At 45.7% G+C, this 12,277-nt stretch overlaps 2 protein-coding genes across 3 annotated transcripts in view; one reads left to right on the top strand and one right to left on the bottom strand.

The window, feature by feature from the left end:
- The window catches only part of RSRP1 (arginine/serine-rich protein 1), a 5,772-nt gene extending 234 nt beyond the window's left edge, over window positions 1-5,538 (top strand). The window contains exons 2-6 of one of the 2 annotated variants that reach the window (XR_774901.1): window positions 175-230; window positions 1,529-2,158; window positions 2,493-2,647; window positions 3,464-3,683; window positions 3,873-3,958. Coding sequence is in view for 1 of the 2 variants with exons in the window: in XM_010576107.1 (XP_010574409.1) it covers window positions 175-230; window positions 1,529-2,158; window positions 2,493-2,647; window positions 3,873-3,956; window positions 5,014-5,199 (1,111 nt within the window). In the remaining variant the exon portion in view is untranslated. Of the gene's footprint in view, window positions 1-174; window positions 231-1,528; window positions 2,159-2,492; window positions 2,648-3,463; window positions 3,684-3,872; window positions 3,959-5,013 lie in introns of those variants that run through there. The other variant, XM_010576107.1, reaches the window with a different exon arrangement.
- Window positions 5,539-6,530: 992 nt separating this feature from the next.
- SYF2 (SYF2 pre-mRNA-splicing factor) lies at window positions 6,531-9,081 on the bottom strand. The gene is made up of 7 exons (XM_010576106.1): window positions 8,986-9,081; window positions 8,796-8,903; window positions 8,315-8,440; window positions 7,928-8,045; window positions 7,716-7,806; window positions 7,019-7,117; window positions 6,531-6,909 (listed from the first exon to the last, which is right to left on the bottom strand). Exons 1-7 carry the CDS (start codon window positions 9,043-9,045, stop codon window positions 6,744-6,746), a joined length of 768 nt encoding a protein of 255 aa, XP_010574408.1. The 5' UTR covers window positions 9,046-9,081; the 3' UTR covers window positions 6,531-6,743.
- Window positions 9,082-12,277: the final 3,196 nt, after the last annotated feature.

Genomic DNA, 12,277 nt, shown 5'->3' with positions numbered 1-12,277 from the left:
ACAGCTCCTAGGAGCCCTGGGGGGGGGGAGAGGGGGTGTGTGCTCGCAAAAAGTGGTTCTTGGGGGGGGGGGAGGCCGTTACTCGTCTTTGTGTTTGAACGCGCTGGGGGGACACTGCTGTGGGCTGATGGCGGGGTGGGGGACACCCGTTATTCACGTTTCTCTTCGTTATAGAAGCGCCCTGGTGTCTCACGGGAACCACCACCGGGGGTGTCCGGCGGCTCCCAGCGGTAAGTGTCCGTGAACAGCCTCTGACGCGAAATGCCGTCCCTGCGAACTCGGCCCGCTAAGGGGTCAGTGCCCGTCTGCGGCTTGCCGGGTGCAGGTCGGTGCCGTGGGGATATGTGAGATGTCCCCAATGTGCACCTTGTTGGAAACGGTGATGTCTGGGTAGCTTAGCGATGGGACCTGGGGGCAGTGTTGGAGGACACCAGAATTAATCAGTTGTTCTGTCTTAGCTGTGCCCTGTATAGTACTTGTGACCTTGGCCTTTGTTTAGAGGTGAAGTAGACAAACCTCGGCTTTAGTAGTAGCAAGGGGAATGCTTCTTCCAAACTCGTGTAGACCTTAGTACTCTTGATTGGTTTCAGTAGGGTTTTAAGGTCTATTTGGTAACTTTCATTTACAGCGACCACTGCGTAGCAATTTTGTGATAAAGCAAGCTTCCTTAAACTGTTAAGTGGTGAGGTAACTCAGGGTTTAAGTACTGGTGATAAGATAGTTACACCCTAGAATACAGTAACTTTTGTAGATATAAAATGGCTGCCACTAGAGGGACAGCCATTTTAATTATTAATATATAAACTTAACAAGTGTTCTGTCCTTTACAGGTCACATCCAGTGAATCATTAGCTGTATTTTTCACTACTTATGTAGAATGTTTTTAATAGCAGCTTGCTATATATGCTGCTGGGATTTGTGGAGCTTTGTGCAGATAATCTTGTAAAATGATATGGTTAAGATCTTGAAGTGGTTGCTTTGTACCTTGAAGGTTTTGGTGTGTTTTTTTTTCTTTCCCCCGTTGCATGACAACAGTAAAACTTAATCTCCATAGAACTGAAGAAGAAAACTTCAGTTTGTACTGATCTGGAAGGCAAATGGTTATTTTGCATTGTAGATATGATAGGTTGCCTTAAGAATAGATTAAAGATAACATACCTTGAAAATTGTGTTTGGAGAAAAAAAGGTATTAACTCGTATCCTTTTCACAGAAGGTTTGTGCTTACCTAGCAAACAAAGGGCAACAAACTTTAAACCCACACAAACAGACTTCTCTTCGAAATTCCACACAGAACTACTTATAGTTTAAACTGAAGCCTTTTTTTTATTTTATATAGAAGGCTGAGTACAGGAGAGGAAATGATGAAACTTAAAATTGTCATGTGCAAAACATGCTGATAAACTGGATGAGCATTGGTGGTGTGTTTAATTATCCTTGAACTTTTTGCCTGTGTGTCATGTTTGTTGTTGCTGTATAAATGGCTTGATGCATGTAAATGATTAGCTTCCCCCTCCCCACCTCCAACAGGAACAGAGACCGGGTATTGCAGAACAACAATAAAAACGGAACCAGCTTCTGAAAGTACCTGCATGGAGAAAATGGTGGTTAGGAAAACTGAAGATATGACAGGCTTCATGGATGACTTAACCCTCAGCTCACCGAAGAAAAGAGAGTCGTCTTTGAGAGCCAAGCGAAGTTGTGATAGGTCATCAACAAGATCATCTAGCAGATCCTCTTGCAGTTCACAGTCCAGTTCAAGTAGTTCCTCTTCAGCTTCCTCCAGGAGTTGGAGCCGGTCCAGATCGAGATCAAGGTCATGGGCTAGAAGAAATGGTTCCCGAAGGTACAGAAGATACTCCCGTTCGTATTCCAGAAGCCGGTCAAGATCGCATGGCTACATGAGATACCGAGGAAGGTACCATGCCAGACGCTACAGGAGGTACCATCGCTCTCCTCCAAGGTATAGATCACGCAGTAGGTCGTGGTCTCGTGGAAGATCGTATTACAGAAGGTCATATTCGAGAAGCAGATCACGTTCAAGAGGCCGAAGGTATTATGGATTTGGGCGAACAATATATCCTGAGGCTTACAGGAGCTGGAGAAGCAGGTCACGAACAAGATCTCGGAGTAGGTCACCTCTCCATTTGAGTGAAAAAGGTACTTTTTTTTTTGAGACTTCCATTGTGTGAAAACCTCAAAACACACAATTTATATTTTAACAGTCAAATTCTCATCTATATACTTGCTTTATAGAGCATAACTGATAATGGCTATGTGGAAGAAAATCTCTGCGTGGTTATAAAACTGTATTTAAAAAATAGTTCAGAGCATATTCTTTGCAACTGAAACGAAATCTCCTAAGTTCTGATGAAAATTCATCACAGTTGATGCTGACATAGGTGCACTGATAGTAAACCTGCAGTTTTTAGGCTTGTGTGAGTAGGTACGTGTTGATTTAAACATAAGAGTGACACTTTTTTTCCTCTTGTAGACAAGAGGGAACTCCTGGAAATTGCGAAAGCTAATGCTGCAAAAGCTCTGGGAACAGATAACATAGTTTTGCCAGCGAGCTTGAAGATCCTTACTCCTTCCAAAGAGATAAAAAATGAAAAACAAGAGCATGAAGGTCCTGGAGAGTCAGCTGAGGTAAGTATGAACTGGAGTATTCTCAATGAAAAGGTAAACACTTCTAAAACCTTGTCATCTGCATGGATGTGTTACAGTTTTCAACTGTGGACTTTGGGATGATGAATTCAAACCCTTGAACAAAAAGTTGAGATTTACCAGAATGCTAAAAACGACTCTGGAAACCACTGTAGACTTTGTGTTAAGCTGAAAGTAATATGGACTCTTAAGAGGTGGTTGATCCACTGAGTACATGCAGGCTTTCCAGTTGTGATAGGTTGGGAAGGAGAGGTGAATGTAGCTTGTCTTTTGAGTTGTTCTTCTAGTAAGATATTGCCCATTAATTGGACTAGTTTATGTGTTCCTGACCTAAAGCAAGGAGTTTCCTTACCAAACCTAGTGAGTAGTGTGGGGTTTTTTTTAAAGGTTAAATCTTTCTACCTTTTTTGACTGTTAAAAGCTTTTCATGTGCAACAAACTGTTTCCCAGAAATTACATACCCAAGCACACAATGCATTTTACATACTTTATTTCTGTCTTATAGAAATCATGACTATGGTTCCAGACATGATGAAGAAAATCTGTTGGTAATTAAGGGACTTGTGGGCTGTAGCTGCTGTGAATTTAAGGGAGGGAGAAACTTGAGCAGCTTAAACTGAATTTGAATTTTAGTTTGGCTCTGTTGTTATAGTGTGTTAACCTGACTCATGGTAAATACAAAACTGCAATAACTGTTACATTGATCAGATACTGCTATTTCAAATGGAAGTAAATTTACTAAGGGTTTTAGACAAATGGTACAGGCATCCCTTTCATAATATATGCAATATATTCCAGATGTTGAGAGAGTACAGAAGAAGAGGCCTGCATCACTTGCAGATAAGTTTATTGTCATTATCCAAAGCTCTGCAGGAGGGATATGCAGAACTTAATGCAACTTGCTCTACCTCTACACTTCATTGTATGGCAGTCCATGCTTTGAATCATTTGAATCCTTTTTAAAACTGTAACTGGGGCATGGATATCAGGTCACATGTGAATTGGCACAATGACATTGGTAAAAATACTGAATGCTTTTTGAATTGAGTTCAACGTTGATCTGTTTGCATATTTAGTAGCTTACAGCTACTTTTGATGTAAATGCCTGAAACAACTCTACCAGAAAGTTCATACTATCTAGTAACTGCCTTAACTTGCACAGAATAACGTATCCTCCCACTTAAGCTGTGTGTGTGCTCTTCTCTAGCAACCCAGAAGACTAGCAGAAGACATGACCAAGAGTGGAATGGAGAGAGCAACCATACAGAGAAGCATTTCTTTCAGTCCTAACGTAAGTGTGACTTCCCAAGATGGAATTCCAGTACTTCATCCCTCCTGCGTATCATGGTTTAACCCCAGCTGACAATGTAAGCACCAGGCAGCTGCTTGCTCACTTCCCCCACCCAGTGGGATGGCGGAGAGGATTGGGGGAAAAAAAAAAAACCAACAGCTTGTGGGTTGAGATGAAGATGGTTTACTAGGACAGAAAAGGAAGAAAATAATAATAAAATGACAATAATAAAAGGATTGGAATATACAAAACAAGTGATGCACAAGGGAATTGCTCACCACTTGCAGACCGATGCTCAGTTGGTTCCCGAGCAGTGATCCGCCCCTCCTGGCCAATTCCCCCCAGTTTATATGTTGGGCGTGATGTCACATGGTATGGAATACCCCTTTGGCCAGTTTGGGTCAGCTGTCCTGGCTCTGTCCACTCCCAGCTCCTTGTGCCCCTCCAGCCTTCTTGCTGGCTGGGTGTGAGAAGCGGAAAAATCCTTGACTTAGTTGTTGCTATGTAGTGTTCATACTAAAACACCAGTGTATTATCAACATTCTTCCCATACTAAATCCAAAACATAACACTATACTAGAAGCTACTAGAAAGAAAATTAACTCTATCTCAGCCAAAACCAGGACACGGTGTTAGGCTTTCCCCAGCATTGGTTGCCAGATTGAAGATCTTTATTGATAGTAACAAGTTGAATTTCATGGTTTGATAATTACCTTCCTGGAGATCAGCCCTTTAACAGTAGAGCACTGTGAACACACTACAGTAGTGTGTTTAAAATAGATGTTTACCTTTCAGTGCTTAATGTTGAATGCCTATACTGTACTATAGGCTCAAAAGTGTATGCCAGAACTGGTTTACACCAGAACTTATTTCAAATTAAATGTTTGGATGTGTTTTAATAATGCAGAACTAACAAAAAAGCAGCTTCCCTGAATCCTGTGTCAATTAAGTGTATGAAAACATTTGTCTTACCAGGTCAAATAGACCCCTTGATGTTGACAGCTCTTGGTACATTCCTTCTCATTCTAGTGTTTCTAAAGGTAATTTCTTTTTCCAGAATACAATGGCAAAACCAGTACTACAGAAGCCAGCAAGCCATGTTGTTAAAGAACCAACAATTTCTCCAGGAAGAGAAGATGACAGAAAGGGAAGTCCCTATGGGCAATGGGTTCCTGTCAAGAAGGAGGAGAAGAAAACGTTTTTAAACTTCTCACCTAAAAGTGCACCGTTCCGGGCACGCTAGTGTATTTTGTCACTGTTTCTGACTGCTGCATTATGCATACTTCAGTAGTGAGATCTGAAATTTTCTGATAAGGTTGAAGACTTGTTCATACTGAGTATTTATTCTGAGATCTTAATTTTGGAATCTTAGGTTTCTCTTTCAGATCTAGAGCACAGTGATCCAGAAGCCACAGATGGGAATCTTGTGTATATTTGTAAATATTTTGTATTGCTTTAATGGACTAGAACTTACAGGTGGGTAACTTTTTCTAAACAATAGTTCAGTAGCTGTTATTTTGAACACTTGATTTACATTGTGTAACTGTTTACTTAAGTAAATAAACTTTAGTTTTGCACTGGCTTCTCAATGTGTCAAGTATTAGACCTGTGTTTGGTTCTAAGTTGACTGTGTCCTTTAAGTGGTTATTTCCAGGTTTAGCTTTCTGTTACTCTACTGTTATCACAAAGTGCAACAGAAAGTAATTTTTGCATCATACACTGGAATTGTTCCTGTCCAGGCTGTGTGTAGTTCAGGGCCTCCACCCTCATTTCCCCAGATACCCGCCTGCAAGTGGAAAGCTTGTGTTGGATGTATACCTGACTGCCATGTGTGAAGCTGTCACCATTCTAAGTAACTGTTGAAAGCGTTGCACCTGAGCAGCTGTCACTTCTGCTGACTTCTAATGCTCAACTTGAGTCAGTGCTGGCTTGTGTTTTGATTTTGGTTGCTTTAAAAACAGCTTTTAAAAGCTGCCTGTGTAAGGTAGTAAGCAACTGGTGAAGTTAGTGGAGGAGGCTGTAGCTGTTCAGAGTGCCACCATTTAGCGGTACAGTGCATTTGGTGCTATGGCTCACAGACCTCCATCTGGTCTCTGAAGAGAAGCATACAAGTCAACAGGCTGTTGCATGGTTTTGGAGCAATCAGTTAAACTCATTTTTTTGTAAAAATCAATGGTTAGTAAAATAAACTGACTAATTCCTCCAGTCTCGAAGCTTCTTTAAGAAACTATTAAATTGCTAAGACAAGGCTAGCAGATGTACTAAGCATTGTGTATTTTGTGGCAACAAAAGTTAATGCTTGAGAGAGTCCCTGTTCCTTGCCCTGTGGGTGAGGACAGGCATTGCTGCCTGGGTAGGGGAGCAATCAAAACTCCAAACTCTGGCACATGACAGGCACCTGAGGGTGGCTTCTTTTTCACAGAAAGGTCACATGTGTTCCTTGAGCATTCTTTTGCCTTCTTGCTAAACAAGTGTTTTCAGGGACTTTACCAGTCTCCAGCTACTGAAGAATGAAGACAAGCTTTATTCTAAATCAAGTGATAAGAGTTTGTGTTTATTTAGAACATGAAATTGCACGAGCTGATTACTTCTGCAAGTAAAAGCCATATACAGCTGAAGGTTTTATGCAAGTTATTACGTTAAATATACTATTGATTTTACAAATTAGCTAATGAGGTCTACAAACTGGGGTTTTTTGATACAACTTGAAATTGCCTGCGAAATCTCTATACCAAAGTTTAATAGATGCAGTAGGGCTGTCGTACGTGCTTTGTGGGAGATGACAGTTCAGACAGCTGTTCCTCTTTCCAAGTTCTGTTTAATCTCGGCCGTGTACTTCCCGTAGAACCTCTCTGCCTTCTTATTGAACTTGGCATTTCTCTCGTTGATGTAGTCGATGTCTGCATCGTCATTGTAAGGACGACGTCGACTGTATTTTTCACGCTTTTCAATTCTGTAAGACAAGCAGTAGTGTTTGAAGACCTGTGGGTGAATCCTGTGGATTTGATTACACAAAGCTTCTTTGTCACACACTTCTTTGTTTTATCTTTGTATTTACTTACTGTTTTTCAAGATCTGCAACCATTCTATCAACCCCTTCCTTAGATGGCACGTGAGTTCCGTGGAGAAGACTGTCGGATGTGGGATAAAGCGCTTCACCACTGGACAAGAGTAACAGATGGGCAGCATTTTACACAACTGTATTGATTGCTTTGAGATTTCACTGCTTCTTTGATTTTTAATGTAAGATTTTAAGGCACTGAACTGTGGGAGCCCAAGATTGAGATAAGAACATGTTGATATTAACAAGCTCTCTTAATTATTTTGAGAGACACTAGCACACGCCTACAAGAGATACAGAAACCCACTGAAATTCTAAATCTGAATGCAAACTTGGCAAGTTCTCATCTTTCGGTCAGTCTGTTCTTAAACTGTGCCAGGCTGCTTAAAAACCCCCCAAAACCTACTGCAAGAAACAAGAGTCATCAACTCATGCATTTAAATACAATTTAATTGACAAAATACTTCAAACTCAGTTTGAAGAAAGGAACCTCATCAATTACCCCGGTTACCTACCGAAGCAGGGACTGCGGAGTAGATTATCAGGCCACGCATTTTAAGATCGTGTTAAAAGGTTAATTAAAATTACAGTGCATATGGGAACATGCATGCACTGTAAGGATTAGTTTAAATCTTCAGTGTTTGCTAATAATTTAGAAATACCACAGATGGTATCAGATGACTGAAATCAAAACTTACTACTGCTCTTTCAGCTTCTCGTACTGCTCCAGGTCAGGTTTGATCTGCCGGGTTAACCTCTGGTACTGGCGCAGCTGAGCGGCCGCGTAATCTTGGGAAGAAAATGAATTGACATCGAGGTGAAGGTTTTTATTTCATGGTTCAGTTTGCAGGTGAAATACTAACAAAGGTATTCATTAGGAACACAGACAATTACATAGTTAGCCCATTACCTGAAAATCCTAGATCTGGATTTTTCCTCTTCTTTTTCCTTTCCCATCTCTCGGCGTCCTCAGCACTGATCTCTAGCAGCTTAACTCGCTCGTAGTCTTCTCCTCTGGCTGCACATTCCTAACGCAGCACAAAAACCGCTTCACTTTTAACAACAAAACAGTGGCCAAGGGTCAAACTTAGAACTACCTAGATCAGTCCAGCCGACCTCTAGTGCAGGACAGTAATTTAGATAATCAGGAGTCTAATTAGGAGATGGATTTTGTGGGGGTAACGTCTGCATAAGCTCCCAAGACTGTCTGGCCACCACGAGAGGGGGCTCAGTGTCGCTGCAGGCGCTTGGACTGAGGCTCAGCAGGGTCACGGGGAGCTGTTAATTTTGCATTTACCTTTTTCTTTTCCTCCACCTTCAGCTCCCACTCCAGCCGAGCTTTTTTGGCTTCCCAGTTCGCTGGCAATTTAAGCCTTTTATCTTCTTCTACCACTTCTTGGTGATTCAGCTTGCGAGCCTCGTTCTAGGAACGAACCGGTTTGTTACGCGTGGCAACGCTCAATCGCAGAAACGAGAAAAATGGAACCCCCGAGGATTGCAGGAGCCCATCCCCGAGCGGGGCCAGGCCGCCGGTCACCGATCGTGCCACGTAAAACGCTGCTTTTTGGCAAAGGGCTAAAGAAACCGTCACCCACGCGTACCGGAGTGAGATAGGCCGGGGAATCCCCGATGCGATGGCAGCACCGAACCGGCGGCACAACCCCCCCGGGACCACCGGACCGCGGCCGGCCTGCGCCCGAGCTGGACCGGGCAACCCCCACCGGTATCAGCGGCACCGTTGAGCAAGAACCGGCCCCGTTCCGGCCGCCGCCGCGTACCCGTTTCATGTGGAGCTCGCGGAACTTGCGCAGCCGTTCCTCCCGCTTCTGCGCTGCCGCCGCCGCCGCCGTGCCAGGCCTCGCCTCGTCCTCCGAACCCGAGGAGCCCTGAAACAACCCACACTCAGCTACCGGCACCGCGAAGGAATCGAAAACCCCCTTCCCTTTTCCGTCACCGCCGACGCCTCACCCCGCCATCGGGATCGGGAACCCCCAAACCGCCCAACGCCGACACCTCCGCCGCCGCCATCGCGAACGATAAACACTTCCGCTTCCGGCCTCTCCCGCTTCCTGCCGGAGAGCTACGGCGAGCGCCCCCCAGCGGGCGGGAGGTACAGCCGCCCCTTTCCCGCTGCCATCCCCTCACCTCCTGAGGCGGCGGCGGCGGGAGCGGGGCCCGGGGCTCCCCCACAGCCGAGGCCTCCCCCGCCGCCACTAAACCGGCCCTCGGTTCTCCTCCCCTCGACGCCAACGGGGCTTTTTTACCCCCCCCCCCCCCCGCCTGGAGCTGCAGAGGGTTCCAGCTTTGCTCCCCGCCAACATCTGGTAGCTGGGTTTGCTGCAACGGCCTCCTGGTCGTCTTCTCCCCTTTCTGGTGCCTGATTTAAAAGGAGCCCGGGGTCGTGAGGGGCTGTTGGAAGGTGACCCCGGCCTTGCCGGCACCCCAGAGTCAGCATTCTGTGTGGTTTGGGCTTTACGGGCTTAATTTCTGTGTGCCGAGGAGAAGGAGATGAAAAGCGGTGACCCTCCTTTTTTTTATCTTTGGAGGGAGATTTAAAGCCTTGTCAGTGCATCTTGCAGCCGTCTGGAAAGCAATCTTTAAATTACTCCTGTATTCCAGCCACTAATGTCTAGGCAGGCAGCCTATTGCAGGCTTGATGTGACTGCGTGGTTTAGTAAACACTGTTAATCAGCCTTTTTTTTTTCTTCCAAGGAATCAATGGGGTGATGCAAACTTCATAGTCAAAGTAAGGAAGCAGCACGTGAACCAGATGAACTCTGCCGTGCCTCAGCTCGCCTGGAAGCACCAGCGAAATCCAGGGTAGAGCCAGGTGTAGGATGAGAAAGCAAGCAACAGCATCCCTCTGTCTGTGCTCTCCGGCCACTCAGCCCCTCCGGGAATCACCCAGGATACCCACAGCAGGTTTGCTCAGGGAGTAAGTTGCAGCTCTCACAGAAAACTAAAAGTTTTGCTGCAACTTCTGAGCAAAGAAAGTCAAAATTTCCATAATATTGCTGCGGTGGCCAGGATCTTCCAGCCTTACAAAGCCAAATATAGATTTATTATAAGGGTTTATCAATAGTATTGGTATGCACATACAAATGCATCTATCTGTACGTTTGTACACTAAAGGCAGAAGGGTTCAGGACTTTTGTTTTTCTTTGAAGAAACAGTCCAAACCCTGTAAGGTTAATAACTGTTGGCTGATGATACGTTTTTTAAATTGACCTTGTCAGCTGTGGCTCGTGACTTTCCAGCAGAGGGAAATGCAGCACAAGCGATGAGGGTTGTGGCAATGGCAGGCAGCCCTGGCAAATGCAAACTATCTCTGTTCTCTTTTAACTTCACTTTCTTCCGCTGCCAAACTCTGATGCATGCTGAGTGATTAAAAATATCAAATACAGTGTTACCCAGCAAGGAGTCGAGTCAGAGGAAAAAAAAGAAACCCAACCTAGTGAAGCCAGTGTCGTAAAACAGAGTAGACTGGGGCAAAGAATGGGTGGCAGAAGGCTTTTATATAGCACTGTTGACAATATCTTCAGAAAAAAGAGAGGATTGTCCCAATGTGGTTTGGGTTTTGGGTATCCCCCTCACCTGCCTTCTCCATATCCTTGCTGCTTGGCTGGGAGTTGTCGGATTTCCATGCACAGGGAGTGAGTTGCCACCACACTGGGGACAGGGACCAGTGGTGCTGGAAGAGGGGGGATTTCTGAAAGAAGCAGCCAGCGAAGTGGTTGATGTTGTTGCACAGTAAATTGGGCAGTGTGCTCTCAAAATCTGAGTGACGTGCTTGGGCCACGGCTTTACTGATGTGTCTCTGCTCCATCTGGAGCTCCTGGCCCCTCTGCCATGAGGTTGCCCCTTAGGTCCTGTCCTCGCTGGCTCTGAGCCCTCTGCAGCGAGGGGTGTCCCACCGCCTGCGTAGGTGGCCCCATGGAAAGGGTTTTTAGCGAAGGTGATCAGTGCATGACAAGAGCAAAGAAAAGCTGAGAAACTTCTTGCTGCAGCAGCAACCCTGGCCGTGTCCCAGCAACTCTTGGTGCTTGTAAAGAAGAGTAGCAGGATCCATCTCTGCTCACGTGCCCTAAGACAGTGCTCTGCTTCAGGGTCTGTCTCCATGTCCCTCATGTGTGGGAACTGGTTGCCACAGTTGGGGTCAGAGAAGTTTTGGGAGCAGGGAGGGATGCTGGCCTGGCTCTCGGATGCATGAAATGATCACTGCATCAGCTGCACCCCTCTGCAGCTCCCGCCTGCGGTCCCTTGACCGGCCTTTTATTTTCTGGAGCCTCCAGACAATCTCCTGTGATACCTGAGCACTGTGTTGCTCCATGTCTCTTCCAAACACAAGTTAGGAGCAAGCAGAGGGGCGAGTGGCAGGGGAGGAGGGTGGACTCTTGGCAGAGGCTGCCCCAGGTATCTGCTCTGCTCCATAACATGGGGGTCCCCACAGCTCAGCTGCAGAGTGGGGCCATCAGCCACTTGCGTACTCGCTACCCTTTATTTAATCACGGGAAGCTGGATGGTTTTTATGGGTTGGTGCAGTGCCTTGGCCCAGCCAAGCCCTCAGCTCAGTGGAGCCTCTTTTCCCTTCTCACTGCCGTAAAGAAGTTAGAAAATAAACCCAAGAGGTTTCCCTGGCTTCTGTGGATTTGCTTTTGGGTCTGATGCCAACTCAGGAAGCCCTGTTCCTGGTGCAGGTGCTGAGTACCTCCCTGGCTCGGTGGTACAGCTGCAAATCCCAACCTGGCCTGAAAGAGCAGGGAATTCACCCAAACCCGCCTTGTGCCAAGGAACAGGGCCTGGTCCTGCGCGGGCTGACAGTGAGTACATGCAGATCTGCTCTTGCTGTCACTTACAGTTAATTTATTTTTAGATTAAAAAATGTTTTTATTTCTCATGCACACAGAATTGGCACTGCTTTTTTGGGTTGTAGCTGACTCCATTGTCTTCTCCAGTTATGCCTCCCCTGCAGTGCCGAAATGAAAAATTCCAGTTACATATTGTACAGGGGATGGGAGCTCGGAGGAACTGACTCATCTCGGTTATATTTGTCCTTTTCAAAGGGGAAGATCCTGGTCGAAGGGTGGTGGGGGAGCGGCATCGCTTATCTCCCATTCATGGCAGCAAACGTGACGCTTTTATAGGGAGTCCGCAGGGCACGTGGCTGAGTGCCCCTGCGAAGGCAGCTGGATGTCCTCACAGTGTGAAGATCCTCGGGCTGCTTAGACAGTCGGGGCAGCAGGGAAGAGATGGGTTTGTG

This window comes from Haliaeetus leucocephalus, unplaced genomic scaffold (genome assembly GCF_000737465.1).
Source record: "Haliaeetus leucocephalus isolate CR32 unplaced genomic scaffold, Haliaeetus_leucocephalus-4.0 Scaffold517, whole genome shotgun sequence".
NCBI classification, from domain to species: Eukaryota; Metazoa; Chordata; class Aves; order Accipitriformes; family Accipitridae; genus Haliaeetus; species Haliaeetus leucocephalus.
The sequence above is the reverse complement of the archived record's forward strand: the minus strand, read 5'-3'. Positions and strand labels throughout refer to the sequence as shown.

Excerpts from the sequence above, each read along its gene's own strand:
- SYF2 (XM_010576106.1), bottom strand. The coding sequence starts at position 9,045 with ATGGCGGCGGCGGAGGTGTCGGCGTTGGGCGGTTTGGGGGTTCCCGAT. Across the intron at positions 8,441-8,795 it reads GCGAGCTCCACATGAAACGG|AACGAGGCTCGCAAGCTGAA; the intron begins GTACGCGGCGGC and ends GTTCGTTCCTAG. Across the intron at positions 8,046-8,314 it reads AGGTGGAGGAAAAGAAAAAG|GAATGTGCAGCCAGAGGAGA; the intron begins GTAAATGCAAAA and ends GTGCTGCGTTAG.